The sequence below is a fragment of the Ahaetulla prasina genome, chromosome 1, assembly GCF_028640845.1.
Source record: "Ahaetulla prasina isolate Xishuangbanna chromosome 1, ASM2864084v1, whole genome shotgun sequence".
NCBI classification, from domain to species: domain Eukaryota; kingdom Metazoa; phylum Chordata; class Lepidosauria; order Squamata; family Colubridae; genus Ahaetulla; species Ahaetulla prasina.
Genome location: NC_080539.1, coordinates 45,856,935 through 45,884,594, shown reverse-complemented (window position 1 = coordinate 45,884,594; position 27,660 = coordinate 45,856,935). Strand labels below are relative to the sequence as shown.

The following is a 27,660-nucleotide window of genomic DNA, read 5'->3' as shown; positions in this document are numbered from 1 at the left end:
CTCAATTCTCGCCATCCGAAGCAGCAGACGCTTAAACACCCGTTTGGAGCCCAGTTCGTCTCCTCCTGGTAACGTGCAGCAGTTGCCAAGAGGTACCCGCTTAAGAGGAGGGCGAGAAAGCTGCATCTGGCTAGGCAGGGCTAGGCGTTAGAGGGAGGCTAGGAAGCTGTCAGCGAGGCCGAAACGCCTGCGAGCCCGTGGCCGCTTCCTCACCGCCGCTAGGGGAGGAGCGCCTGAGGAGAGAAACCGAGCGCACGCTGGTATTCAGACTCCCAGGAGACAAAGAGGCTGGGAGCTTTTCTTCAGAGGTCCCTGCGCGGTGGGGATGCTGCTTGGCTAGTAAAGGACCCCGGAGAAAGTAGGTGCTCTTGCGCGGTGCCGGACTTTGTGGATCCGAACATCCCTCCTTAATTCGAGACGGGAAAGTGAAATGAAGTGTGGAAAAATATTGGCCTCAGAGGAAAGGTTTTAATTCCCCCCTTGCGGGGCAATTGGGTTGGGTGTGTTAGTCTGTGGCGCCGGCTTTCATCTAGATAGGAAAACGCCGCTTTTGTTTTACTTACGGTTTCACGTCTTCAAACTTTTTATTTTACAATCCTCGATAAAAACTTGAGGTTTATCCATTGCATTAAAACTGGACTTTCCGGACAAGATATGGAAGTTGTTTTCTTTTTCTTTTCAGTTACTTGCTTTTAGCATGCTTTGACATGAATTCTAACCCAGTCTGTTTGAATTATCCTCCTTTAATATACCGGGGGCTGCTTCCCTTTATCTTATGCTTATCCCTTTATCAGATAGTTAATGGTTTGTGCAGCCGTTTATGCTGCATAAAAAAACCATTCAGCACAGACATTTACTTTATGAAGACTCCTGACATTTTTGGTTTCCCCGAAAGTCTTCAGATAAGAGAATACGTATAGGCAGCTATCTTTCAGGATATGAAATGCTTGTCTTAGAGTTTCTTTTGTTTGGAGAAATCAAATAAAAAGAAATCATGAGTAATTGGTACCTCCGCCATCAGATACAAGTAAAATAACCGCCTCTGTCCATAGTAATGATTATAGGAGTGAGAAGCTATTACCCACAAAACGTTTGTGCTGAACTTGAGATTTAAATCAATTTAAAGTTGTACAAACACACTTAGATAACTGCCCAAAAACCCTCCATAACTTAATTCCCAAAGAGTAAAACATTAGTTTTGCAAAGAACTATTGTTAGATAAGTGCTCAGTGTCCTATACAGTTTTCAACATATTATGAATAAAGATGTACTTTTCTTCTATGAGCTTTGAGATGCATTTTAACTGAAAGGTATTTTACTAACTTCCCTAGGTTATAGCAAAATTTCCAGACAACTGGTCTGATGGGAGAAGTTAGGATTTCCAAAAATAGAAAAAAAATTGGCAGGAAATGTATTATTTTTCTGATCTTACATTTTAGAAGTATGTTGAAATATTCTGGGAAAAGAAAGCAAAAATCTTGTTTCAGCCCATAAGCTAGTAGAACTATTTTAATTCTGACTTTGAAGGACAAGACAGAATTGTGTTGAAAAGCAAAGCCTAAATCCATTTGTCTCTCATGTTTAACTGGAGAATATGATTAAATGTTAACTTTTTGTGGAGACATCACTGTTAGACATGGTGTGTTAATGGTGTGTGAATGTATGTGCACATGCCTGTTCCTTGGCCATATCCAAGCGGTTTTGTGAACTCTTATAAAATTTGCCTTGTCCTATTTCTCTTTTAGTTCCATGTTGCTATTTAATTTAGGTTAGGTTTTTCTTCTTTTGTATAATTTTATCAGTTGATTATTTTCTGTCTGTCTCTTCTTTAATATTGCAGTTTTGGAATATTATATACTTCAATACATTATTTTCATGTGTAGTGAACATTAACATTTAATGTTCTGTTAAGAGTTTATTATGTTTTCAATTGATCAGATTAATGGACCACTTTCCTCAGCTTTATCACAACAGAAACCAAGTGTGGATGCTTCAGATCTCTTTTTTAAGAAGTAGTATATACAAGTACTCTTTGGCATATGACCGTAATTGAGTCTGGAATTACAGTTGTAAATTGTGTTGGTTGTAAGTGGATCATCATTTGACTACACTTGATTTTATGACCTTCACTGCTGTGTTGTTAAATTAATGTGTCAGTTCTTAAGTGAACATAGTTTGAAATAGACGTTTTTTGCCAGAAACCAGAAGTAAATGCTAATTTCCCATTTTAAAAAATCATAAATTCTAGTTATGTGACTGCTGGATACTGCAAACAGATGTAAATAGTCCAGATGTAAATATGGACTGGTTGCTGAGCACCCAAAATGTGATCATATGACTACGGGGGACATCAGAACTTCAAATTGGGGTCATCAGTATCCTGAGGGAGGTCTATCATAACTTTGAATGGTCACTAAGTGAACAGTTGTTGGTCAAGAACTACTTCTTGTCCAGTGGTGGGTTTCTACCGGTTCACCCGAACTGGGGTAAACTGGTAGCGGCAGCAGCGGGAGCCTCCGCCCACCCACTCGGACATCATTACACATGCTCTGCACGTGCACAGAAGATTGTGCGCATGCATAGAAGTGCCGCACGCACGTTCACAGTTCTGAACCGGTAGCGAAGGTAAGTGAAAACCACTACTGCTCTTGTACCATCACCTGGAAGGCGAGTTTAAGAGCAATTTGTAAAATTCTGTGCATTTGAGCTACCTTGTGTGTTTCTACTCAAAGGTTCATTTGTATAAGTCATCAGAAATCAAGCTCAACTAGAAAGAGACTATTTTAATTGTATCTGAATTTATACCTAAGAATCTGAACTTCAAAACTATGGAAACACTTGCATACCTTTTAGAACATGGTGTCCAATTTTTTGGCTTGCCTGGGCTGAATTGAGTGAAGACGAATTGTCTTGGGCCAAATATAAAATATATAATATTGTTTATATATTGTATATGTATGTACGTATGTAGGTAGGTACGTACGTACGTATGTATGTAAGTATGTATAGTTATTTAATTGTTTTTGCTAAAAATCATGTAATAATGTTACATGTGGGCCATGGTTTGGACATGCTTGTTTTAGAATGTGCCTTACTGAATGCGCCTTAGTTCTTTTGACTCTTAACTTTGCTTTTCTTATCTTCAGGAGAAAAAAAACCCCAGCCAGCAGCTGGAAACTGGGCCCCAAATGGAATAAGAGATAAATGATAGCCTGTGGTTTGGCCCTAAAACATTGAAAGAAGTGTGTGATAAGCATCTCTGTGGTAGAAATGCTTACTCAGGCATTCTTAATATGCCTTCTAGCATTAGTACAGCTGCTGTATGGCCAAGAATAATTTTGAGTCAACCTTTTTTCTCTATCGAATGAAAATCTGCTTGAATGAGCTTTGTGAATTTTGGGAGCTATGGACTGATGAGTTTTCCATTTTCTCGCTGAAGTTTTTCTTGGTTATATTTCTGGAAAGAAATAGTTATATTACAAATTAAAAGAAACTGATACTTCAATCCTAAAAAGCTGTGTAATAGAAGACTCCTCAGTTTTTTTAAAAAAAGAATTGATCTGTTTATGATTTCTTTTGTTACAACACAATTTATACAGTGCTGTGAATTTGGACTGAACCAGGCAGTCCAAATTTATTTATTTATTTATTTATTTATTTATTTATTTATTTATTTATTTATTTATTTATTTATTTATTTATAATTTAATTTCTATACCGCCCTTCTTCCGAAGGACTCAGGGCGGTTTACAGCCATATTAAAAGTACAAATATAAATAACAATTTTAAAAACAAATTAAAACCAAATATTTAATGGCCAAATCAGCTAAAACGGTCAAAGACCGACTTAAAACCCGGTTAAAATTACAATTAAAATTATACTTTAGGCTAGTCCCGCACGATGAAATAGTAGAGTCTTCAGTTCACGTTTGAAGGCCCGGAGGTCGGGGAGTTGGCGCAACCCCGGAGGCAGCTCATTCCATAGGGCCGGTGCTGCCACAGAGAAGGCCCTTCCCCTGGGGGCTGCCAACCGACATTGTTTGGTCGACGGCACCCTGAGGAGGCCCACTCTGTGGGAGCGCACATGTCGTTGGGAGGCTATCGGTGGCAGAAGGCGGTCTCGTAGATAACCCGGGTTTTTTTTTTGTTTTTTGTTTTACTTTTTTAAAATATTTTTTCTTTTTTTTTTCTTTTTTTTTCTTTTCTTTTTTTTCTTCTTCTAAATTTTCTTCCAAATTAATACAACATCCCAAAGATCAGCAAATTGACCATAAGTGGGAGTTAGTCATGACAGCATATAAGAGACCAGCTCCCATTATTTCAGTTAAAATAATGATAAATTATGTTGTATTAATTCCCCTATAATTGCCTCCCCATCCAATCTCTTATTTCCCTCTGGTATGCCGAAAGATTGCGAAAGTGAGTTTTCTTTTTATAAGTGAATCTTGTCTGAGCTATAACACAGTTGGACTTGTAATTCACATTAGTTCAGCCATTTATTTATTTATTGGTGGGAACAGGCAGCCTTGCACATTTATACATTCCTCCATTCAGCACAATGCCTGACTAAATGATCCTTAATAAAGGATTACGCAGGAGAAATGGCTTCTGTGAAGGGGCCACTGGATCAATAATGTCCCTTGTTGGGGGGAGAGTTTCAACTTTGCTAAACTTTAAGCAAAATCTTCTCTCTTCACTGAGGCTGTTTCTATTTGATTAGTGTTCAAGTTGAACGTTGTTGTGAATATGTTTTCTAGGTTTTATTTATATATCCCATTATAATCTCAATTAATTCTCATCTGTGAACTGGTGAATATTTTATCTGTTGTGTCATTTATATTTCATTGTTTACATTAATTTTAATCTTTTATTCACAGCTTCAAAAAATTTTAAGATATGATGACAGAGAAAGTGAAGGGGGACCCCAGTGACTGAATTTGTACATTATATTTCCCCCAAACTCACCTTTATAGATTAATATGGTGCATTAGCCCATCCACCAGCTAAAAAGGATTACCATAATTTATTTCTGTAACATGCAGCAGTGGAAGTCAATAAAGTTGTATTAATGCTGGAAGATTGCTAGAGGCAGATTAGGAGAAGGAAAATAGCTGAGTGAGAAAGTGCAATTATGTGTGCAAAAGCTTCCATGCTGGCACCCAGGATTTGTATGAAGCCATGATAAAGTGCTGTCAGTCCTTGTAGACACAATATTGAGTCAGATCAACCAATGATCTGACTTGGTGTAAGAGAATTCCTTACGTTTATATGAATTTAGGGCCTCCGGTGGCTCAACAGACTAAGTCTGTTATTAACACAGCTGCTTGTAATTACTGCAAGTTCAAGTCCCACCAGGCCCAAAGTTGACTCAGCCTTCCATCCTTTATAAGGTAGGTAAAATGAGGACCCAGATTGTTGGGGGCAATAAGTTGACTTTGTATATAATATACAAAAATGGATGAAGACTTGCTTAACACATTGTAAGCCGCCCTGAGTCTTCGGAGAAGGGTGGGATATAAATTCAAACCAAAAAAAAATTCATTAGTGTTTAAGCACGTTCATACAGTTTAATTCAGGTCCAGATTCCATTGCTGAAAATACTTGGTCTACTTAATTTGTTTTTTTAATTTGTCATTAGTTGAGAGATTGCAAGAGGCTGAGTAGTGAGTAGATATGAAACAGGGTGATGAATGGTCTGTGAATTCATGAGGCTGAATTCAGTTCTGAGCAAGTAATTTTCCAGGTTAAGGTAATAAAAACTATGCAACACTGGTTTCTTATAGAGATTGATCTCTGACTTCAAGTTTCTGTAACTGAAGACAGAAACTCAGTGAAATGTCTAAGTTTGCAGTGGAAATGAAAAATAGAATTATGTTTAGAATAGAATTTTTTTTTTATTGGCCAAGTGTGATTGGACACACAAGGAATTTGTCTTGGTGCATATGCTCTCAGTGTACATAAAAGAAAAGATACGTTCATCAAGGTACAACATTTACAACACAAATGATGGTCAATATATCAATATAAATCATAAGGATTGCCAGCTCTTAAGTTCTTAATGTCACTGGGAGGTTTTTACCCATTATATTTGTCGGTCATAAAGTTTGGAAAGTTGTTCTGAAGAATAAGAAAAAAATATGAGAAACCTTTTCATGCTGTTTTAAAATCTTTAACTGGAATTTCATAATATTGCACAACAACATTGACTGATGTTATTTGTAGACTGTTACATTGTACATACATTTCAATCATACTGCTTAAGATCAACAAAGAACCCAACTTAACTCACTCCTGAATAACCTTCTAGATTGTGTGCTATATACTATGGGATGGGTGAGGAAGAGAACAGATACACCTCTCAGCTCAAGGATGTGTATGACAGCTGTGATACCACAGGCACTGGGTATTTGGACAAGGAGGAGCTGACTGAGTTGTGCCACAAACTACATCTGGAAGGAGAGCTCCCCTTACTTTTGGAAACACTTTTGGGAAATAATCACTTTGCCAGAGTAAGTAACTGCAAATAATTGCCTTTTTCTGTCCATCCTTTTCTTATTTGTGGTCTGGCAATCTGTCCTCTTGAACTTATTAGATAATTGTCCCCATACATAGGTGTCATCGAAAGACTGCTGCAGGCAGAAATAAACTTAATATTTCCAGTATGTCTATGGTGTTCCCTAAAGTCATAGCTGGCATAAGTAGTATAGTTAGTTATAGAACATAGCTGGTGTAAGTAGTAAACATTGGTACTGCAACCTTAAAGGACTTTAATTATCAGAAGAGAAGAAAAATGCAAGGTGCCATATATTAAAATTACAGAAGACACTATAGTGTAAATCCAAGAGTAGCACAAATTAGTTTTGCCATAGTTCCTCTTGTAAAACTGTGGTTTATATATGAGTTTTGAACAGGTCTACTGAAAATAAGATTGGGTTTGATGCTGCATTGTCCTGCTTCTTGCTAGCTTACTTTCTCTTCTCCCATGTGGTGTTACAAATGCTCCCAGGTTTGGCTTACAGTCACTCACTCATATACCTACAGCCTATTGAAGCACAGAGATTTGTAATCCCTCTTTACATTCTACTCAGGTTCTGCAGATGGGTACAGCTAGAGCAGACATGACCCTGGTCAACAATTGGGAAATAATTAAGGATGCACACATATCACTTCCAACCGAAGACTCGAGACACATCAGTGTCTCTGGAATACATGAATAAACGCAGCAAATTTAAAGCACCTGCAAAATTTTACTGGTTACAATATACATTTGCTCTTTCACACACATACACAGAGGTTTCCCACATTCTTCTCAAGTAGGTTGCAAGCACTAACTAGAGGCAGAGAAGCTTCCATGTCTGGGGAAAAAAAGGACCTAAGGAGTAGGCAGCTTCAGGACCCTTTATATCCCCAAAGGAATTTTCCCCTCACATTTGCTCAGTTGACATTTTTCCTTTTGTTTCCTTAACTTGTTTCTTTCTTATCTTTCCTTCCTGAAGAGATCTTCTAGGCAGGATTCCTGATTTTTTGACCTCTCTGCTTAAGTGCCTGCTTCATCTTTAGGTTATGGCAGCTTCAAACTAGTCGCACAGCATTGAGAAAAAAATGAGCTTTCATTCTGCTCAAGACAATTGAACAATGTTTTTTCTTCCTATCTCTTACTAGGTTAGTTTTGAAGAGTTTAAGGAAGGTTTTGTGACCATATTGTCTTCGAATATCAATCTTGGCCTTTCAGATGATGAGAGCAGCTATCTGGAGCCAGGTGAATGAATAATGAGATGCATGAAATTGTTTTGGATTGAGGGATCCTTGGTGCTCTCTGAGTTTGGTGGTTTTCTTGCAGACTTGTCATTACCAAACTAGATAACATCATCACTGCTAGGCTAGTTACCTAATTTAGTAATGAAATGTCTGCAAGAAAACTACCAAGCTCAGAGAGCACCAAGGACCCCACAATTTAACCCTGAGCTATAAATAATCCCTTCTATCTTGTTTTGGATTCTCTGCTTTAAGTTTGGCTGTGTTATAGATTAGCCACCAATTGATGTATCTTATTATGATTTGCTGCCTGATGGATTACTAATGAAACATAATTAGCAAAGATTGCTTACTGAGTTCGTGCTGATTGATTTCAGGAAATGATAAAACGTAAGCTTTTCTGCACTTAAACCAGTTGTCTTTCTATAATGAAATTCCCAGAGATAAAAACATAACAGTTGTTATTTTGTCGATATGCATTTCTCAAGTTCATGAACAAAACGTTTAAATGGTTTCCTCTATGTCCTTTCATATATGTTAGCTAATATAAAGTTTATGTGTGTAAATGGGACTATTTACACACATACATTACATTATCAATATATATATCTAATTATTTGTATGTTCTATCTTTTCTTTGGGATGTCAGGGAAACTTATTTGGGTCTCCCCTATTTTATCTCACAACAACTTTTGTCAGGTAGATCAAACTGAAAATGAAAGATTAGTACATAATGATCCACTGAGATCCATGGTTGAATAGAGATCTGAACCTGGGTCTCTGTAGTCTTATTCCAATAGTTATATTTATTGATTTCAACATGCCTTCTACTATTTTAACAGATATAAGAAAGTAAACTTACAAGTTACACCTGAAAGAAAAAAAGAAGTATAATTTGAGCATCAACTGGGTACTGTTGTAAGGCATGAAATCCTTGGATCAGTAACTGTGAATGAGTTATACCAATAGTGGAAAAACTGAATGATTATTGAGGCAATGGTGTTAGAATTGGCAAAAAGAAAGAAAAGAAAAATGTTAGATCAGATCCAAATGCCTACTTACCCATCGTTCTGTTCTACCATGGTGAATTATATGGCTTTAGGAGGTTTCCTGAGTGGTTTAGCTTTAAGTTTTTAAATATACCTTGTGACATCCTCTCAATTGTGCTCACCAGCTTAGTGGCATCCATGATGAATGTTTTGAATGAAAACTTTGACTGCTCCTGGTATTAAATAGCGTGTATAAGTAGTTTACAATCAGTATAGCGGGCCTCAAGAAGCTCAAGTTTTTTTAATTCATAGTTTGTTGGTTATATTTTTTAAATTTTATTTGGGATCAAAAAGAAGGTTCAGAGGAGGGGACATATTACTGCTTGTATTAGAACTGAAAATATTTCTAATTTAGTTATTCCAGATGAGATTGAGCCCAAGTATATCACTGAGGCCAAAGGGTATGGTTACCGGACAAGGCCAGACCTTGAAAATGCCATGTTGGAAACCCCCAAATATTTACAAGAGGAGCAAAGAAATATAAATGTAAAAAGTCAGCTGAGACATTCAACTTCTTTGGAGAGTGTGGAGGTATTTCAAGACCTATCTTCAAACTATTTGAAATGGATGTGTTACATTTTACTATCACTCGTGTTGTGTTGTAATTGTTCCTTTTGTTACATTTGTGTCTTGGACTTGACAAAAAGTGGCTCAGGCTGTTAGACAGCCTGTTATTAAACATAGCTGCTTGCAATTACTGCAGGCTCGAGTCCCACCAGGCCCAAGGTCGACTCAGCCTTCCATCCTTTATAAGGTAGGTAAAATGAGGACCCAGATTGTTGGGGGGGCAATAAGTTGACTTTGTATATAAATATACAAATAGGATGAGACTATTGCCTTACACAATGTAAGCTGCCCTGAATCTTCGGAGAAGGGCGGGATATAAACGTAAATAAAAAAAAAAATAGCCATCTGAGACTCTGGAATTCTTCTGTATTCTAATCTCTTCCAGATGCTCAGGAATGCTCCAAACCTGGCTGGTGTTCAGTAACAAAGGCATGGCTTTTGAGAGTCAAATTTGATGTTTCCTAATTTGACAGCCACTGTAAAAATGGTCCTTGCTTAATGATTGCTCTGTCAGTGACCATTTGATAGTATGATAGTGCTGAAAAATAAATTTACAACCAGTCCTTGCATTTAATGTCCATCACAGCATTCAATCTCAAGGAGAGTCACTTCTCCAACACGTTGTCAACTGCCCTATAATTGTATCTTACGTTAGGCCATTGGAAAAAGTCAGATGTCTGTGGGAAGCATAGTTAATTTGAACTTGTATTGGCAGCTTTACACAATCTTCACCCTTGTTTTGTCTTTCCTTGTTTTTCTATCCTTCATTCTGGCTATTGGACTGAATCTACGGAACATTAAATTCCGTTCTCTTTTTTAGAGCCTCAAATCAGATGAAGAGACTGAAAACTCAAAAGAAGAACAGCAGCAGACCTTTGAAGGCCAAGGTGGGGTTCAGTAAAAGAATGTGTAGCAAACATTGAAACATGTTTTTATTGCTTCTTTTCTTGAATTTCCACTTTTGCCATCTGATTCAGTAGATGAGCTCAGGGTAAAGTTCTACTGGAAAGGCAGAGTATATTCCTTGCAGACAAAGCTTTTCTGATTCAAATTCTGCTTTTCAGCTCCAGCCATAAGGATGGATAAGGTAAACTTATAGACTGAATCCAGTTTAAGTATGTGAAATCTCTATCTTCCATCTTGGTCATATGGAAGCTCTCTTTCTTATCTTTGAGCCTTTCTGCACATCTGAACTCATATTCTTAGAGAAGAAAAAATCTCAGAAAGAAATTAGCTCCTCTTTCCTCAACCATTTTCTTAAGTATTGCCACGGATGCTACAACAAGGCTTTAAAATAGCTTCCCTTGTCAATGGGGGCCATTTTAAAGTCTCATCGTGTGAGACTTTCTGTGTAAAAAGTCTCACACAGTGTGTAAAGCCCAAAATCACACATCTGCAGGGATGTTCTCTCACTCACTTTGAACACTGGTCCCACCCACTTTAAGGTAGCCCTCAGGCTGAAGTAGATTCCCTATTGCCAAGCTTTACACTTGTTAGTCCATTTTCCTCTGGACTCTGGGAAAAGATCATAGGATCTGCGTTTTACATGTAGCTTGGGAAGCTGGATTATTAAGCTAACGATGGACAAATCGGTATAAATTTGAATTCCATTTGCAGCATTCTGAACTCTGAGGTTTTCTAATAAATCAGTACAGAGTTCCCCAACCTTTCTGACTTTGTGGACCAGCTTGGGGGGGGGGAGAGGACGGTTCTGTGGGAGAGATGGGGAAACACCTGTGCACAAGTGGGGATGTGTGTGCACATGCCTGCGCTCTCCCACCACTTCTGTGGCTGGTTTCAAAAGGCTCATTTTTCTCTAATACAATTGTTTTGAGTGTGGCTTCATATAGTGTGCGTAATTGTTTCATATAAAATCCCTGAGATTTTATGGAAAGGCAAAATATTGGGCAGCCATCTTCCATTCACCTTCATCCACCTGCATCTCTTGAAAGGTGAGCAAAGCCAACTCCATAATAACCATCCAGCATTCATTTTATATTTTAAAAAAAGCATTGGGGGAATTTTTGTAATAAAGCCTTGATTCAGTGTAGATTCTGGTTTACTCCATCTTGCAGATCTTGGTGGATTTCTTTTATATCCATTTTTATAATTAATTAGAGGCAGGAAGAGAGTGGAGATAAAAGAATCTGTTTCTGATGTGTGTGTTTTTAGTATTACTGAAGAAATACAATATTAAAACTGAAAGATGTATCTAATTAATAATTATATATTTAACTAATATCTATGTTATATAATATAAAAATATATGGATAATAGAAATGCTAAATTAAGAGTTTGGAGAAAAATTCAGAATGGAATATAAATTTGATTTGATTTCCGGTTGAGGATTTATATAACAAGTGGTCTTTGATAAGAACAACAGAGTAATTAGAAGTACAGCTCTTGCTAATGTAAGAGTAATCTTTTGTAGGTCAAATGTGTACCTGGGATGATAACCTCATTGACAATCCTAGAGAAGTCTCCACCTCATGTTTGAACACGACTGACAATCAGATTAGAGTTACTTGGGAAGATCTTGGCATTGGAAATAATGGATACCTCAACAAACAAGAGCTGGATATTGTTTGTAAGAACCTTGGACTCAAAGAGATGGAAAAAGAGGTTGGTTAAACTTCACTTTTGGAAATTCTCATCTCAGAAAGTCTACTTGATGACTGAATGTGAAAATGGGGGCTACATATGGAATATTTAGCATTTTGGCAAGGCTTCAAGTGTACAAATATTCTTTGGCATTCTCTGCTTTAGCAATTGTAATTATTGCTATTATCCCAATAGTATATCAGTATTTTAAATAAATCTGAAGAAGCTTTATATATGCTATACTTTTATCTTGCCTGTTTTGCAAGCTGCTATTTCCTTCCTGTATTTTATTCTCGCAGCTTCCTTCTACAGTGGAAAAGCTGGAAGGAAGAGCAATGGTTTATGATCATCCAGTCAATTTCATAGTCAAATGAGGATTGGAATCTAGATTACGTTAGAGTGGGAAACTGATTCAAGCCCTTAGTCTGGATTGTCCCTATTTTAGCAGAAAGCTAGTTTGAGGTCACGGAATGGGGCTTTGGAGAAGAATGGCCTTTCCCTCTGAAAGTCTTACATGCGGGAGGGAATACACTACTTATTTCTTCAGCTGAGGAAAGACAGTATCTTTCTCTGTGAATGAAGAAAACAAGGACTTTTCCCTTTTTTATTCTACGCAGAGAAAGTTAAATTTTCAAACTAGTAGACCAATGCTGGATATCTTTGGTGGTAAGGTCTATTTTGAACTCTCATATGCCAAGCTGCTGCAGCGTGAGATGACTAGCTGTTTAACCCATATTAGATTCTATGCAGGTTATAAGTACCAGACTCTGTTGCATTAACTAAACCTTGTAGAATATTGGTTTATGTGCTGTTCAATTCCAAAATTAATTAAATTAAATTAAATTAAACAAATGCTTCTGATACAACACTTTAAAAACCTTATATTTTTTATAGGAACTTGAAGAATTATTTTACAAATTGGATAGTGATGGAGATGGCAGAGTAAGCTTAAAGGAATTCCAGCACGGCTTATTCAGCCACATCTGCATTCCTTGTCCTTTTTCTTCCACGCCACTTAAATCAAAAAGGCAAAGACCACACTCTAATCAGGTAATTATTCTGAGCAATATTTTCTTTATAAAATTCTTGGTTCCAAAGGGAAAATATTTGAATGTTTAAAAGGCTTCCAGTTGTTGCATTTTCATACAGACTGTTGTTATGATTTTTATGACATAAGGGCTGAGACCTAGCAGAAAACTTGTGTTTTGAATTGGTTGGATTCAAAGACAGTATATGAAAGTATTTTAAATCAAGGTCTGTGAAATAAGCTGTAATAGCATGGTTCACGTGTAACAGTAGAATATAATGGGTGGGTTTGCATAACTTGCTAAGCAATAATGATTTAGAACAATCTTTCACAATCTTGGCATATTTTTTCATACTTTCCAAAGTGCTATTCCTAGAGGCAGGCAGAAATTTGAAATTTATTGCTAATAGAAGCATACAATATACAGAAATAGGAAGCAACCTGAAGAAAGGAGAAGTGGTGTAAATTATACAGCATGACAGGGTCAGAGAATACTTTGGGTTGGGTGCAATCCAATGTGTGTGGCTGGGCCCAGCAGCCTGCAGGGAAAGCTTGGTCAATATAACAAAATTATTGGACTTTCTCTTAATTTACTGTATTTTTTGGTGTATAAGCTGCACTTCCTTCCCCCAAAGGTGGGTGGAAATGTCTGTGTGTCTTATACAGCTAATGTTGCTGAAGCCCGGCCTACCTGCTGGCCCCCACCTTTTGGCCTCTGCCTCCCAGCAATTTGTCTCCTTGCAGCAAACAGCCTGGTCAGCTTCAGCCCAGCCTGATTTAGCACGAGCAGCTGATTGGCGGTTGGATCGGCCTCCCGGAATATTGCCTATCATCTGTTCCAGGCTGCGGGGATCACCACTGCCCATCACCACCGTCACCACTCACCGCCCATCGCTGCCGCCTATCCCCGCCACCTGGAACGAGCTGAAAATGGGGCGCGCATAGGCCGAAAACAGAATGCACAGAGGCTAAAAGAGGGGCACATAGAGGCGGTGATAGGCAGCAGTGGTGATGGGCTGTGATTGTGGTGATGGGCGGCGGCAATCCCCGCAGCCTGGAGCAGCTGATAGGTGGTATTCCAGGAGGCAGATGCAACCACGAATCATCTGCTTGTGCTAATCAGGCTGTGCTGAAACTGATCAGGCTGTTTGCTATTTGCTGCAAGGAGGCAAATTGCAAGGAGGCAAATTCCTCTGGTGGCTCAGGCTGCTAAGACAGTCTGTTATTAACACAGCTGCTTGCAATTACTGCAGGTTCTAGTCCCACCAGGCCCAAGGTTGACTCAGCCTTCCATCCTTTATAAGGTAGGTAAAATGAGGACCCAGATTGTTGGGGGCAATAAGTTGACTTTGTATATAACATACAAATGGATGAAGACTATTGCTAACATAGTGTAAGCCACCCTGAGTCTTCGGAGAAGGGCGGGATATAAATGCAAATTAAAAAAAAGCAGATTTTCTTTTCTTGTTTTCCTCCCCAAAAGCTAGGTCTTATAGTCCAAAAAATATAGTATTTTATCTAATAGATGGAGAAGTTTCTCTGTGTGTCATTAAATGAATTATGGCTTATTTATTGATCTTCTCCACTTTGGTAGTCTCACTAGCCCTTTGTCCAAGTGTGTGGTTGAATACCTCCCACTGGTGCAGGAAATCTTAACACAATCTACAGTATTATTTCCAGATTATGTATTCTGCTTAAGAAAAAGCAGGTTTCCAAAACTGATTTAAAAGGGGGAAAAAAATACCAAACCACCCCCACACAGAATAACAGTGCTTACTGAGTCCAAGTGGGTTTCTATAAATTAATTTTTTTTAATAAAAACTCTTTCAAATTAGGCTTGACTCCTGGTGATATTTCTGCAACTTTCTTGGCAATTATACAGAACTGCCATTAGTTTCCTTTAATATGTTTTTCCCCAAGTTCCTAATCTCTCCAATGAACCTGGAATTCACTGGTTAACTCTCATCAAGCAGTTAATAGGCGCAACCTGTTGAATTCTCCATTCTGGGCAAAGTCAACCAGATGTTGTAGCTAAATAATGAGTTTAGGATTTTCTGATGTAACTACACGTTGTTTTTAAATTCTTTCTTAAACATTTGTTCCCCATTCATCTAAACTGACTCACTTACTTTTCCTCTCTCCACCACTGTTTTATTCCTCCATCGTGCAGATTTTGAAAGACAATGGTCAACAAACTGCAATTCCATCTCTTTTATCCAACTCAATGGCTTTGAATCTTTTCTCCAGCATTAACGATGGCAGTGGTTTTGCAAGTGTGGACCAAGTTGTCTCCATCTGGGCCTGGGAAGGGATTGAAAACTGTAAAGAGATTTTTAAGGTAACTGTAGCTGTTCTTTGGTGGTTTTCTTGGGAATTCTTAGCATGATGTTTTTCATAATAAGGGATTTAATATAGTGATAAGAAAAATGGATGGAAATATGATTGGGACTGAGTGTATCTGCCATTGATTGGACATGGAAACAAAGGAAACACAAGCCACTCAGTCTGACTGATGAACCTGCAAAGGTCCCTTGACTTTGCTTGTGGGAAGCAGGCAGGGAAAATCACAATTTTTTTTTTTTAATTTACATTTATATCCCGCCCTTCTCCGAAGACTCAGGGCGGCTTACATTGTGTAAGGCAATAGTCTCATTCTATTTGTATATTTATATACAAAGTCAACTTATTGCCTCCCCAACAATCTGGGTCCTCATTTTACCTACCTTATAAAGGATGGAAGGCTGAGTCAACCTTGGGCCTGGTGGGACTCGAGCCTGCAATAATTGCAGGCAGCTGTGTTTAATAACAGGCTATCTTACAGCCTGAGCCACACCGCGGATCAAATGATGATCTCATGACTGCAGGACATCTGGGCCAATTGCCAAGTTCCCAAATCACAATCATATGACCACAGTGGTGCTAGGATAGCCAGAACTTTGAGGACTGGTCATAAATACCACTTGTTCAGCAATGTTGTAATTTGGATTGGTCATTGAACTAGTGGTAATTAACTGAGGACTACCTATGTATGAATTAGGACACAACCTTATGCAAACTAGTAAACTAGTATGAAAGTCATTTAATTTTGATACCTCCAGAAATTCTGGGGAATACAAGTAGTCCTCAACTTACGACCACAATTGTGCCCAAAATTTCTGTTGCTAAGTCAGTTGTTAAGTGAATCATTGTTAGTAACATGGTTGTTAAGTGAATCTGGCTTCCCCATTGACTTTGCTTGTCAGAAATTCACAAAAGGAAATCACATGACCCGAAAACACTGCAACCAGTGTAAATGTGTCAGTTGCCAAGCACTTGAATTTTGATCATGTGGCCATCAGGATGCTGCAGTGGTTGTAACTGTGAAAAATGGTCATAAATCATTTTTTGCAGTGCCATTGTAACTTTGAATGGTCACTAAATGAACTATTGTAAGTCAAAGACTACTTGTAATCCCTTCTCTGCTCATGTTCATACAAGCACATTTGTTTAACATTAACCCATTTGCCATCACTTTCCTATCATAATCAGTATGTTTTCTTTAATAGTCTTATCTTTTATGTCAAATGTGCAAATCTGCAGTTTTTTCTGACATCATAGCTTTAACAGTTTGCACTTCTTGCTATCCTTTAGTCTTGTTTAATATCTTTCCTGCTCCTAAATAGTTCATCCATTCTGCCTTGAATCTTTAATCCAACCCCTTAACTAAATAGCCCAACGACTGTTACCGTTTAATATTTATTTAATGCTAACATTCTAATGCTATATTAATAATAATTTAAAGGTCAGCTCTTAGGATTTAGTTTCTCTTGATTTTCAGACTTTGTCTTTTTATAGAGTCTTGATTATAATGTGGAGGAGCGAGTGAACCTCCTAGAGCTTTCTATGATCCTTGATGATGAATTAATTGCTTCCAAGAATGGACTTCAACAGGCAGCTGTTGCCTCTTATAAGCATGAACTTCATCATCTACAGTAAGTAGTTTTTGCTTTGGCTTTTGAGACCAATAGTGTTATAGGATATGTGTAAAAATTTCAGAGTCATCATTGTAAACTGCCTATTTATCTAATTGTTGTTTGCATCAAGATCACATCTGTATGCTCAAATGCATAGTGCTGTTACATGAGATTGTTGTTTAGCTGAATAGTTTCACGTGTCACCAGTTGCAGAGAGAGATTATATATATTAAAATTATACTTATATATTGTCTTTAGAGCTATGATACCTTAACGGGATCAACACAACTGGAATTTGGAGGCGTTGTAACACATTTTCTTTCATTTTAGAGCACAAGTGGAACGAATTTCTGGTGAGAGAAACAAAACAAGAGCTGAGCTGGAAAAAGTCAAAAAGAGAAATTGCCAGCTTTTTAAGGAAGTAGATGATAACCATAGTGCTCTGGAGCATCACAATGAGAGTAAAATCAGGTGATTATTTTCATTGGGAAAATAATTATTACACTATATAAACTAAAAGCAAATAAAAATACTAAAAGTTCTTATTATACAATAAAAATAATGATTGTATGATTTTTCAGTTGGTTTGGATGTTATTTCTGTCAAGGCAGTCTTTCTTCCATACCTATCCCCTTTCTAAATAGTATTTGTGGTGTCTTAATCCTTTTCTCTGAATTCTAATATTCATTGTCATTGTTATTTAATTTGAATTAATTTATATTTTATTCCCGGTTAAATTGTTTCATGAAGTACTTAATTATACAATATGACAAAGTATAAATATAAATGGAAAAATATTTTGTAAGATGTCTAATTCATAAAACTTATGGGGAAAATCATATAATGACAAATGGCAAAATAAATCAATGATATCAAGAGAATTTAATCTAACCATCCCAAAATGCAAGTTCTTGTTTCAATAATTTTAAAAAGTATTGTGATTTAAAAAAAACAAAACCTGATCTGATTTCTATAGGCATTTCTTCACTTGAACTGTTTCTAACCTATGGTGGGAAATGGAGGGTAGGCTATGACTGATAAAGAAAAGTATTAAAAATAATTTGTTTTATTTCAAAGTGTGATAGATTTTTTGCAAAATTGTTTTAATTTAATACTTAAATTAGATAATAAATGGGCTTACAAATCTCAGCTGTGATGTTCCTACTTTACAGAGCTCTTGAGCAAGATTTCAAAGGAAAACTAATGGCAATAAAGTCTGATGTCAGGATGGAACAGGAATTGCTCATGCAACAAATGCACCATCAGAGAACCAAGTTAGAAGCAGATTTCAGGTACCTTCAAGAGGAGGACTCTAGTTTAAGGAAAAAGCTGACGTTGATGATCAAGGTAAAGGCTTGGGCTATTGTCTTATGTTCAGAACAGCTAAGACATAGTACTAAGATTGAAGATTCTTGACCACGTGTAAAAGATCATATCCAAGAAGATTGAATTCCAAGGTTTAGAAATTAAACAGTTTGAGTCTATGTCCATTTTCTTTCAAGGTATACAATTAGGCCCACTTGAATGGAGAGAAAAATGAGTTAGATAAAACTGAACTATAGTTCTTTCCCTGTACAGTGCAAATCTTACCAGCTTCAACTTGTCACTTCTGAAATTTCACCAACCAGTTATATGTAGGTTTACAGCCATGAGATAAAATGTTGATCTGTTTTTTTGACTGACTAAAAGCTGGGCTTATTCAGGAATGGCATTCTGCATCCATTAAGGCTGCAGAATTGCAGCATATGCAAAGTCTTGGGATTGTGTCGGTTCTTGGTGTAGACGTGATGGGGGGAAAATGAATCATTTACTGTTTTTCATCGTAAAGACTCTCTAATTGTACAAAAGTACACAGTCCGCACTTAACCATTCAAAGTTACAATAGACTAAAAAAAAGTTACTTATGATATGTCCTCAAAGTTACAGCTGCCACCTTCGGGTCACCTGATTGCATTCTGGGTGCCCAGCAGTTGTCTCACATTTATGACCTGTTAGTGTCCATGGTCATATGACTATGATTTCTAGCCGAAAACATTGAAAAACATCCATTTAATATGCTGGATTTCCTTAACAACCTTGTGGTTCAACAACAAAGCAGTGACCTGTCATAAAATCAGGTCAGGTCAACCACAACAACCTAATGATTCTGGGCCAAATTGTGATTATTAAGCAAGGATTACCTGTAGCAGGACAAATACAGAGATACTGATCTTGCTTTTCTTTAGTTCCAGTTCTGATATGTTAGGTCATTGTTGCACAGAAGAGCATTCAAACATGAAATACTTCTTCTGTTTTCTGAACTAGTATGGTAAGCCGCACAGCACTAATCAAAGTTCAGTTTTTGACAACATTGGTTTTGAACATAGATTTTTCTACATAGTATATTTAGTGTGCTGCTGCTTTCTTGCTGAAGAGTTGCAAAATTTAGATTTTTATCTTCCATTTTCTTCCATGTGAATGTATTTTTAAAGGAAAATAGTCGCTTACAGAATGAAGTTGCTGAAGTGGTTCAAAAACTGAGTGAATCTGAAAATCAAGTTTTGAAACTTCAAGGAGATCTTAATTTTATTTTGAAAGACAAGGTAATTCCATATTGGTGAAAAATGATTTTTTTTCTTTCTGTATTCTTAAATCCATTTGACTAGTGTGAAAATCAAATGAGTAAGAGTCTTGTATGTATAGCTTTGTGGCTATAGTTATCTCCTACATAAATATTCAGTCTTTTTGCTAGTAATGATGAAGAATTTCCCAGTCCTTTTGGCTGAAAAAGGCTGCATTGAAAAAGGTCTAGGCCCTCTTAAAATGTTTTTTAATAATTTATTTTAAATTGTTATTCTGAATATGGTTACATATTATTTACATAAAGCAATCATTTACTTTTCAGGTAAGCATTGGTAAAATGTCTGCAAGCACAATAAAAAGGCAAAAATATTTAAAAAGCCCCTCTGGCATAACTATTTCTGAACAAGTTTGATCTGCTCATGATGACAACTCAACAGAAGCTCTGCTGTACCTTTGGTACATTAGATTTGATTTTACTCTACACTGCCCAGAGTTGTTTTGTAGATTTGGACAATATTATAAATGATGTTGATAAATTAAAAATAAGATGTAATTCAAGGTGTTTTAGAGCTAACTTGTTTCCAATTTTGGAACAATATACTAATTTTTTTAAAAAATCAATCTTATTTGCTTCAGCTGGGATTACTGGATCCATACAGTACAGAACTATTCGATCAAGAAGCACGCTTTGCTAAAATCATTCAGGAATATGAACTGCAATGTCGGGTAGGTAGTTTATTTTTAACCTTATACGTATGCACAGTGGAAAGCCAGAAACGAGGTGAGCAGGAAGGAAGTTGTCCCTATTTCACAACTTTGTCCCGTTTTCATCTACTAACTATTGTATGGAACCTTTTTACTAATCATTTACTATTGAATTAATACATCTCATGTACAATAATATAAAACATAATGGTTCTGCCTATTGAGATAGTCCATCTGAATCATGATAAAAAGATGCCTAGTTGCTTGATATGTATCTGGGAACATTCTACTACTGTTATTTTCATTCTTCTGCTTTTTGTTGGAAAATCACAATGATTCATTGGTAGGTCGCATGCTAATGGAGACTTCTAAAAAAAAAAGAACCCTCTTGTGTATTATTTCATGCATTCCACCATCCACTCAATTCCCTTCCCTTTTTTTGTTTCCACATACATTCAATTTGATGCTGCCTACCTAATCATAGAGGGTGAAGGTGAGCGTTGCATTTCCAAGTGTGCTCATTTCCTATATCTGTAATGAATATTTCTTTTAATCTTCCTATGTTATGATAACCTTGAAAACTTTGCTTTTTTATTTCGATAGTTCTGTATAACATAAGTACCTCATGATATACACAGCTATTGAATACTCTTTGCATTGAATCTAGTCAGCTTAATATTCAGAAACTCCAGCTATGTGTCCTTTGCTATCTAAGGAAATAACCAGTTATTTTTGTCGGCATTTCTAGCAAGCTCAGACTCTTCTGAGAATTGATTGGATTTGATGTTTGAATATGATGTTTCAGTTCAACAGCTGTACTACTAATGTTAGTACTTGCCAAAATGGAAACAAATGTTTATTTTGCAAAAAAAGAAAAAAAAGAAATCTAAAGATATTGTGCATGGAATTCTGTTTCTTAAGAACTTCTTTTGTAAATGGAATTGCTATATCTGATCTTGCATGTTTGATCTGTCTAACATCTGTTGTTAGTAATGTTCATACATTACTTCTAAAGAAATATGATTATCAGGGTTGTTGCACAAATGGGGTAGTACCACATCTCATAAGATTCATGTTAAATAAAAGGAAAGCCCAATATTTTTTCTTGCATGGATGTGCAAACTTTTAGTAGAATTATGGTATGAAATGGGCTTTTGAATTTAGAAGAAAATTCTTCGGGCCCAATTCAATATTTTCATTGCACAAGGAATCTTTCTTTTTCGCATAGGGAAATAGAATAGAATAGAATTTTTTATTGGCCAAGTGTGATTGGACACACAAGGAATTTGTCTTGGTGCATATGCTCTCAGTGTACATAAAAGAAAAGATACCTTCCTCAGGGTACAACACTTAACAACACTTAATAATAGTCATAGGGTACAAATTTAACACTTAATGATACAACACTTAATGATAGTCATAGGCTACAATTAAGCAATCAGAAAACAATGTCAGTATAGATCGTAAGGATACAAGCAACAAAGTTACAATCATAAGTGGAAGGAGATGGGTGATGGGGAACAATGAGAAGATTAATAGTAGTGCAGATTTAGTAAATAGTTTGACAGTGTTGAGGGAATTATTTGTTTAGCAGAGTGATGGCATTCGGGAAAAAATGTTCTTGTGTCTAGTTGTTCTAGTGTGCAGTGCTCTATAGTGTTGTTTTGAGGGTAGGAGTTGAAACAGTTTGTGTCCAGGATGTGAGGGATCTGTAAATATTTTTACAGCCCTCTTTGATTCGTGCAGTATACAGGTCCTCAATGGAAGGCAGGTTGGTAGCAATTATTTTTTCTGCAGTTCTAATTGTCCTCTGAAGTCTGTGTCTGTCTTGTTGGGTTGCAGAACCAAACCAGACAGTTATAGAGGTGCAGATGACAGACTCAATAATTCCTCTGTAGAACTGGATCAGCAGCTCCTTGCGCAGTTTGAGCTTTCTGAGTTGGCGCAGAAAGAACATTCTTTGTTGTCCTTTTTTGATGACGTTTTTGATGTTAGCTGTCCATTTTAGATCTTGCGATATGGTAGAACCTAGAAATTTGAAGGTTTCTACTGTTGATACTGTGTTGTCTAGTATTGTGAGAGGGGGAAATATGGAAGGGATTCTCCTAAAGTCTACCACCATTTCTACGGTTTTGAGTGTATTCAGTTTGATTGTTCTGGTTGCACCACGAGGCTAATCGTTCAACCTCCCGTCTATATGCGGATTCATCATTGTCTCGAATGAGACCAATCACTTTGTGTCATCTTTTGCTTTTCTACATATAGAATCGAATCTTTAAAAGTTAGCAAAAGTGCTTTGAACTGTAGCTATTGGTAGAATCCTAAGCTTTGTGTGCTTTGGTATCAGGCCCAAAAATCAAGAAACTCATGCAGAGTTACTTTTAAGCAGTTTCCTTTATTGCTCCTCACCTATAATCAGAAATCTTTCCAAACTAAAGCAAACTACTTAAAGTATACTCTGAGAACCTCTAGAGAGGAGCTAACTTGACCCTGTTCCTCTCAACCAAACTATCTAAACTTGGCTGTCTCTTGTTCCTCTGGAATGAGCCCCTCCCACCTGGGAATTCAGACTACATTCCACTATATCTGGTCAGCATATTAGTTCTCAAAGGGAAATGCTTATTTATGCCAATGGGACTCTTGGATCTTGACCTCTGTGTGGATGTTAAAGTTAGAATGGTCAGAAGTTTGCATGTATTCCTGCCCCATATTCATATACATTACATAGTCAAATACACAGTACACATTATTGCAAAAAACAAGCACAATATTTTAAAAGTAAAAATAATGTTTGTGTACATATTAAAAAAAAACCACTGGAAAGTGACAGGCTTTTTTTTAGGCTGCTTTGAGGTGCTTTATATTTTTGTCAGCCCTGTTGGAGCTTGTTCTTATTCCTCAAGAGTCTGGGCAAGGATTGGTGTTTGTAGCACAGAAAAACTGACCATCAGCAAGGCTCCAATTTAGACTTTCAACCACTATCTTGTGTCTTGCAGGTCTTCTTCAGGTTTGTTCCCAGATTCATTTTAAAGACTATTTTAAAGCTGGCTCAATAAACCAGGCTTCTCCAAGATTAGATTAAAAGATAAGTGGGGATGCAGCTTGCAGAACTATAGCCTAAAACACAGATTCTCACTAAATTTACTTAATGTGTAATAGTAAATAAAAAAGACAGGAGTGGGGATAACAATAATTCACTCATAGTAGTAGACGCTTCCTTTTTTGACAGGGTAAAGAAAACATCCCTTATATATTTACAATAGACCAAACTGGAATTTTGTTTGGTTATCAGAGATTTAACTTACTGTTTACTGAGTCAGGAATGGGCTCCTTGTGCCTCTGAAGGTTTTTTTTGCTCTGCAGATCTCAATTCCTCTCTTGAATACGATTGCCAAAAATGATGATAATATTACTCACTAAAATTGTAGTGTGTGTCCTAAAATAAACATAGTTTTTATTCCCCCAACCTTGAAAGAAAAAAAAGAAAATTCTCTGCCGGTCAACCTAACTTGTTAAAATTCAGCCCATAGAAAAAAAGGGAGAAGCATGGCTTCATGTTACGTTGTATCAATGAGTTTACAGCTTGATTCACCCCTTTTGATATATTTACCTTTGATTTAAGCAGTATTGCTACTGTTTTCCCCATGTTAAAGTGCATTACAGGGAGTTGAATATATGTTGTTTCCACTATCTTCTACCTTGTTTTGTTGGATTCACTGAAATGTATGATATCAACATGTCTACAAGCTTGAAAGGATTCAGTCACCCTATCTGAAGACTCTGCAAACGATGATGGTTCAAACCATTGAAAACTTGCCTAAACTAATATTTTCCACCATTAAACCACTTGTATTTAAAAGAACTTAGATCATGGTTATCCAATCTTTTGGCTTGCCTGAAGAGGAGTTGAGTGAAGAGGAGTTGTCTTAGGATGCATATAAAATATATAATAGACTTAGTGTGTAGAAATAATAAACTTCCTTTGTTTTTTATTATCTTGTGGAACTGCATTTCTAGCTGACAAGGGCCACATGTAGCCCATGGGCTGTAGGTTGAACACACCTGACTTAGATGAAACATATGGCTACTTGTTTTGTGATTGCTGAATTTCTCTCTAGTTTGTGGAGGTTTTTAAGTACAATTCTGGAGTTAACAATTCTAGTGTTATCCCATTTGTATAAAAATGATTTATAAGCAAATATGGATAAGTCCTGAAGTTGCAGTTCATCTCACCACATACATCCAAGATCAGCTGCTCTGTGTGTTTCACTGTAGTTTTCTGGCTGCTTACAGGAACTGCATGACAAGAATGATGAGTTACAGATGGAGGTGGAAAAACTGAGATCCCTGCTGCATGCAAACAAGTCTAACCTAGCATGCTACAAAATGAAGACCAGCAACACTGGAGAGAGGTCCTTGCCTGGAAATGAAAAAGCTAGCATTATAGGTGGGTAATGCAAGTCAGGCATGGTTCTTCAGAACAGCTTTCTGCATCCTGCTGAAATCTGGATGTATTGCATGCCTGCTCCCAGAATCTAGAAGATGATTCAACACATCTGGACTTCACCAGGATGGGAAAGACTCTTCATGCAAGAAGATATTTAGGGTCTTGCAGCATGGTGAGAGTGGCTTTAATGTTTTCTATTCTGTGACAATTTTTCCCCACTTCAAGTTAGGGAAAGCAGCTGAGTTCAGACACTGCTGTGTTACTGCTATTGCTTAATTCTGGGCGTCTTGCTGCTACAATTCAGTGCTAAAGCGAAAACTGCATTTATTTTACCATTTGTTGCATCCAGTCTTGATTTGCTCTACAGCTAGAAAATGAAGGCTACGAGTTCTCTTTTAATATTACAGCAGTTTTTAACTCCATTAAATCACGGAATATGTGGACGATCACTTTCTTGGATATCAGTACTTACCAACCACAGACCAAAATGTAAAGGGATGTATAATCATATATATATTGTCTATCGTAAAACCTCCAAAGCACCATAGAATTTAAATAATCCTAGTCTAATCCAATCCACTCCTTTATAAGTAAGATACCAGTTGTTGTTGTTAGTTGCGAAGTCATGTCCGACCCATCGCGACCCCATGGACAACGTTCCTCCAGGCCTTCCTGTCTACCATCTCCCAGTCCATTTAAGCTCAGACCAACTGCTTCAGTGACTCCATCCAGCCACCTGTCATCCCTTTCTTCTTTTGCCCTCAATCTTTCCCAGCATTAGGCTCTTCTCCGGTGAGTCCTTCTTTCTCATTAAGTGGCCAAAGTATTTCAGTTTCATCTTCAGGATCTGGCCTTCTAAAGAGCAGTCAGGGTTGATCTCCTCTAGAACTGACTTGTTTGTTCGCCTTCCAGTCCAAGGGACCCGCAGGAGTCTTCTCCAGCATACCAGTATCAAAATTTGATACCAGTATCAAAAGTATAATTCATATTTTTTTCTTGATTCTTTCAATCTGGAACCCTATGGTATTTCCAAACAACTTTTTTTAGGGATGTGGTTATTTTTCTCCTAGATGTTTTGTTTTGTAATAGAACTTCCATGATTTAACCCACTACTCTTGTAGCTAGGTGGGGTTAATTACTAATAGTTTTCTTTTCTCCATATTTTTCTAATAATAAATTTACTTACAGATGACACTTTCTTAACATCTAATCCCTATTCAGTAAGTATAGAAACAGAACTTCTGGTGGAAGACTTAAAAGAACAGAATCAAACTATAAAAACACAGCTAGAAACTAAGGTAAGTAGGAAGACTCAATATTTAGAATCCAATCTACAAGTACAGAAATTACAATCAACAGAAGTCAATTTTTTCCCATGTAATAATAATAATACAATAAATACAAACTCAATGTAAACTGCTCCAAACTCGATTGCAGAAAATATGACTTCAGCAATAGAGTGGTCAATGCCTGGAATGCACTACCTGACTCTGTTGTTACATCTTCAAACCCCTATAACTTTAACCTTAAACTGTCTACTGTTGACTTCACCCCATTCCTAAGAGGTCTGTAAGGGGTGTGCATAAGTGCAACAGTGTGTCTTCCATCCCTGTCCTACTGTCCCTATTTATTCCTATCCATTTCCTGTATTCATATCCATGTTTATACTTCTTCCTGTTATCTCATACATGTTTGACAAACTAACTAAATAAAATAAATAAATAAATAAATAAATAAATCCACAGAGTAGTTTCAATAGAGGCACTGTTGAGTTACCTACAGCATTTTAAGTTTTGTTGGTAGAATGGCAATCATCATTTCTCCAATCTAAGTAAAGATTTATATATATAAACTCATGTAAGCTAATTTTTCAGTTTAGCATTTTGAAATCACACTAATAAATGGAGTATTATAGAAGGCATGCTATAAAAGGACTTCTGAGTGTAATTTTATAACACAGAGCAGGCATGGTCTAAAGTTGATAACACATTTTAAATTAATTCATGCAAACCATGGAAACTGCAGAAGAACAAGATACTTTTTTTAAAAGATAGCTATTGTTTTGTATATAAATTCCATGCACTGGAAATGTCAAATTTCTTGGAGGAGGAAATCATTTAAATTTTAAATAAATATTTTGAAATGATTTCTGATTTATTTATTTTTTTAATTTACTGTTCTAGGTCAATTACTATGAACGGGAAATAGAACTTATAAAAAATAATTTTGAGAAAGAAAGGAAGGATACTGAGCGAAGTTTCAGGATCAAGATTAGTGAATTGGAAGAACAAAAGAATGCCCTGGAAGAACAGAATGAGAAATGCCAGGAAGTGATTGATGGTTTGAAAAGCCAGGATCGGAAGGTAGATCCTATCCAAGAAATGAAGAGATTTGAGAAGGAGAGGGCAGAAATGGAACAGTGCTATGCTAAAGAAATGTCAAACTTAGGTCTGAGGCTGGCCCAGGAAAGGGAAAGATTGGAAGATGACTTGAAGATGAAGCATGAAATGGAGATACATTTTATGAGGTTTGGAAACCTTATATTCTTAGGATTCTAAATATGGATACTTGCCAGTACCATTCATTGGTAACCTTCAGTCTCAAAAGACTATGGTATCGTGCTCTGGTCCTAAAACAGCATCTGATGTGACTAAAAAGGCCAATTCGAGAGTGGCAGTCCCTTCCACCCTGAGGGCAGATACGTTCTGTCCCCTGCCCAGTCCCCAGATTTCACTGGTTCCGGGACTGCCTCTTTTCCTCAGCCTGCCGAACAAGTGTCTCTTCGAATTGGAGAAGGCCATGCTGTGTCTTTAGCCTCCAAGCTGAATGATCAGAGTCAAGATTTCCCAGTCATTAATGTCTATTCCCAAGGCCTTTATATCCCTCTTGCAAATATCCTTATATCGCAGCTGTGGTCTCCTTCTAAGGCGCTTTCCCTGCACTAGTACCAGTTGCCAGCACCAATAGTAATTATTTATGCATAAGTAGAAAACA

At 37.0% G+C, this 27,660-nt stretch overlaps 1 protein-coding gene across 4 annotated transcripts in view; it reads left to right on the top strand.

Moving 5' to 3' along the window:
- NINL (ninein like) overlaps positions 1–27,660 on the top strand; it is a 42,863-nt gene continuing 15,203 nt past the window's right edge. The window contains exons 1-16 of one of the 4 annotated variants that reach the window (XM_058165033.1): positions 1–92; positions 6,308–6,509; positions 7,663–7,759; positions 9,160–9,335; positions 10,192–10,258; positions 11,803–11,993; positions 12,867–13,022; positions 15,170–15,337; positions 16,834–16,970; positions 17,283–17,423; positions 18,125–18,299; positions 19,424–19,534; positions 20,151–20,240; positions 24,513–24,666; positions 25,855–25,964; positions 26,850–27,193. In XM_058165033.1, the coding sequence (XP_058021016.1) occupies positions 6,330–6,509; positions 7,663–7,759; positions 9,160–9,335; positions 10,192–10,258; positions 11,803–11,993; positions 12,867–13,022; positions 15,170–15,337; positions 16,834–16,970; positions 17,283–17,423; positions 18,125–18,299; positions 19,424–19,534; positions 20,151–20,240; positions 24,513–24,666; positions 25,855–25,964; positions 26,850–27,193 (2,297 nt within the window). In that variant the 5' untranslated portion in view covers positions 1–92; positions 6,308–6,329. Of the gene's footprint in view, positions 93–193; positions 359–6,307; positions 6,510–7,662; positions 7,760–9,159; positions 9,336–10,191; positions 10,259–11,802; positions 11,994–12,866; positions 13,023–15,169; positions 15,338–16,833; positions 16,971–17,282; positions 17,424–18,124; positions 18,300–19,423; positions 19,535–20,150; positions 20,241–24,512; positions 24,667–25,854; positions 25,965–26,849; positions 27,194–27,660 lie in introns of those variants that run through there. The other 3 variants (XM_058165036.1, XM_058165034.1, XM_058165035.1) reach the window with 3 other exon arrangements.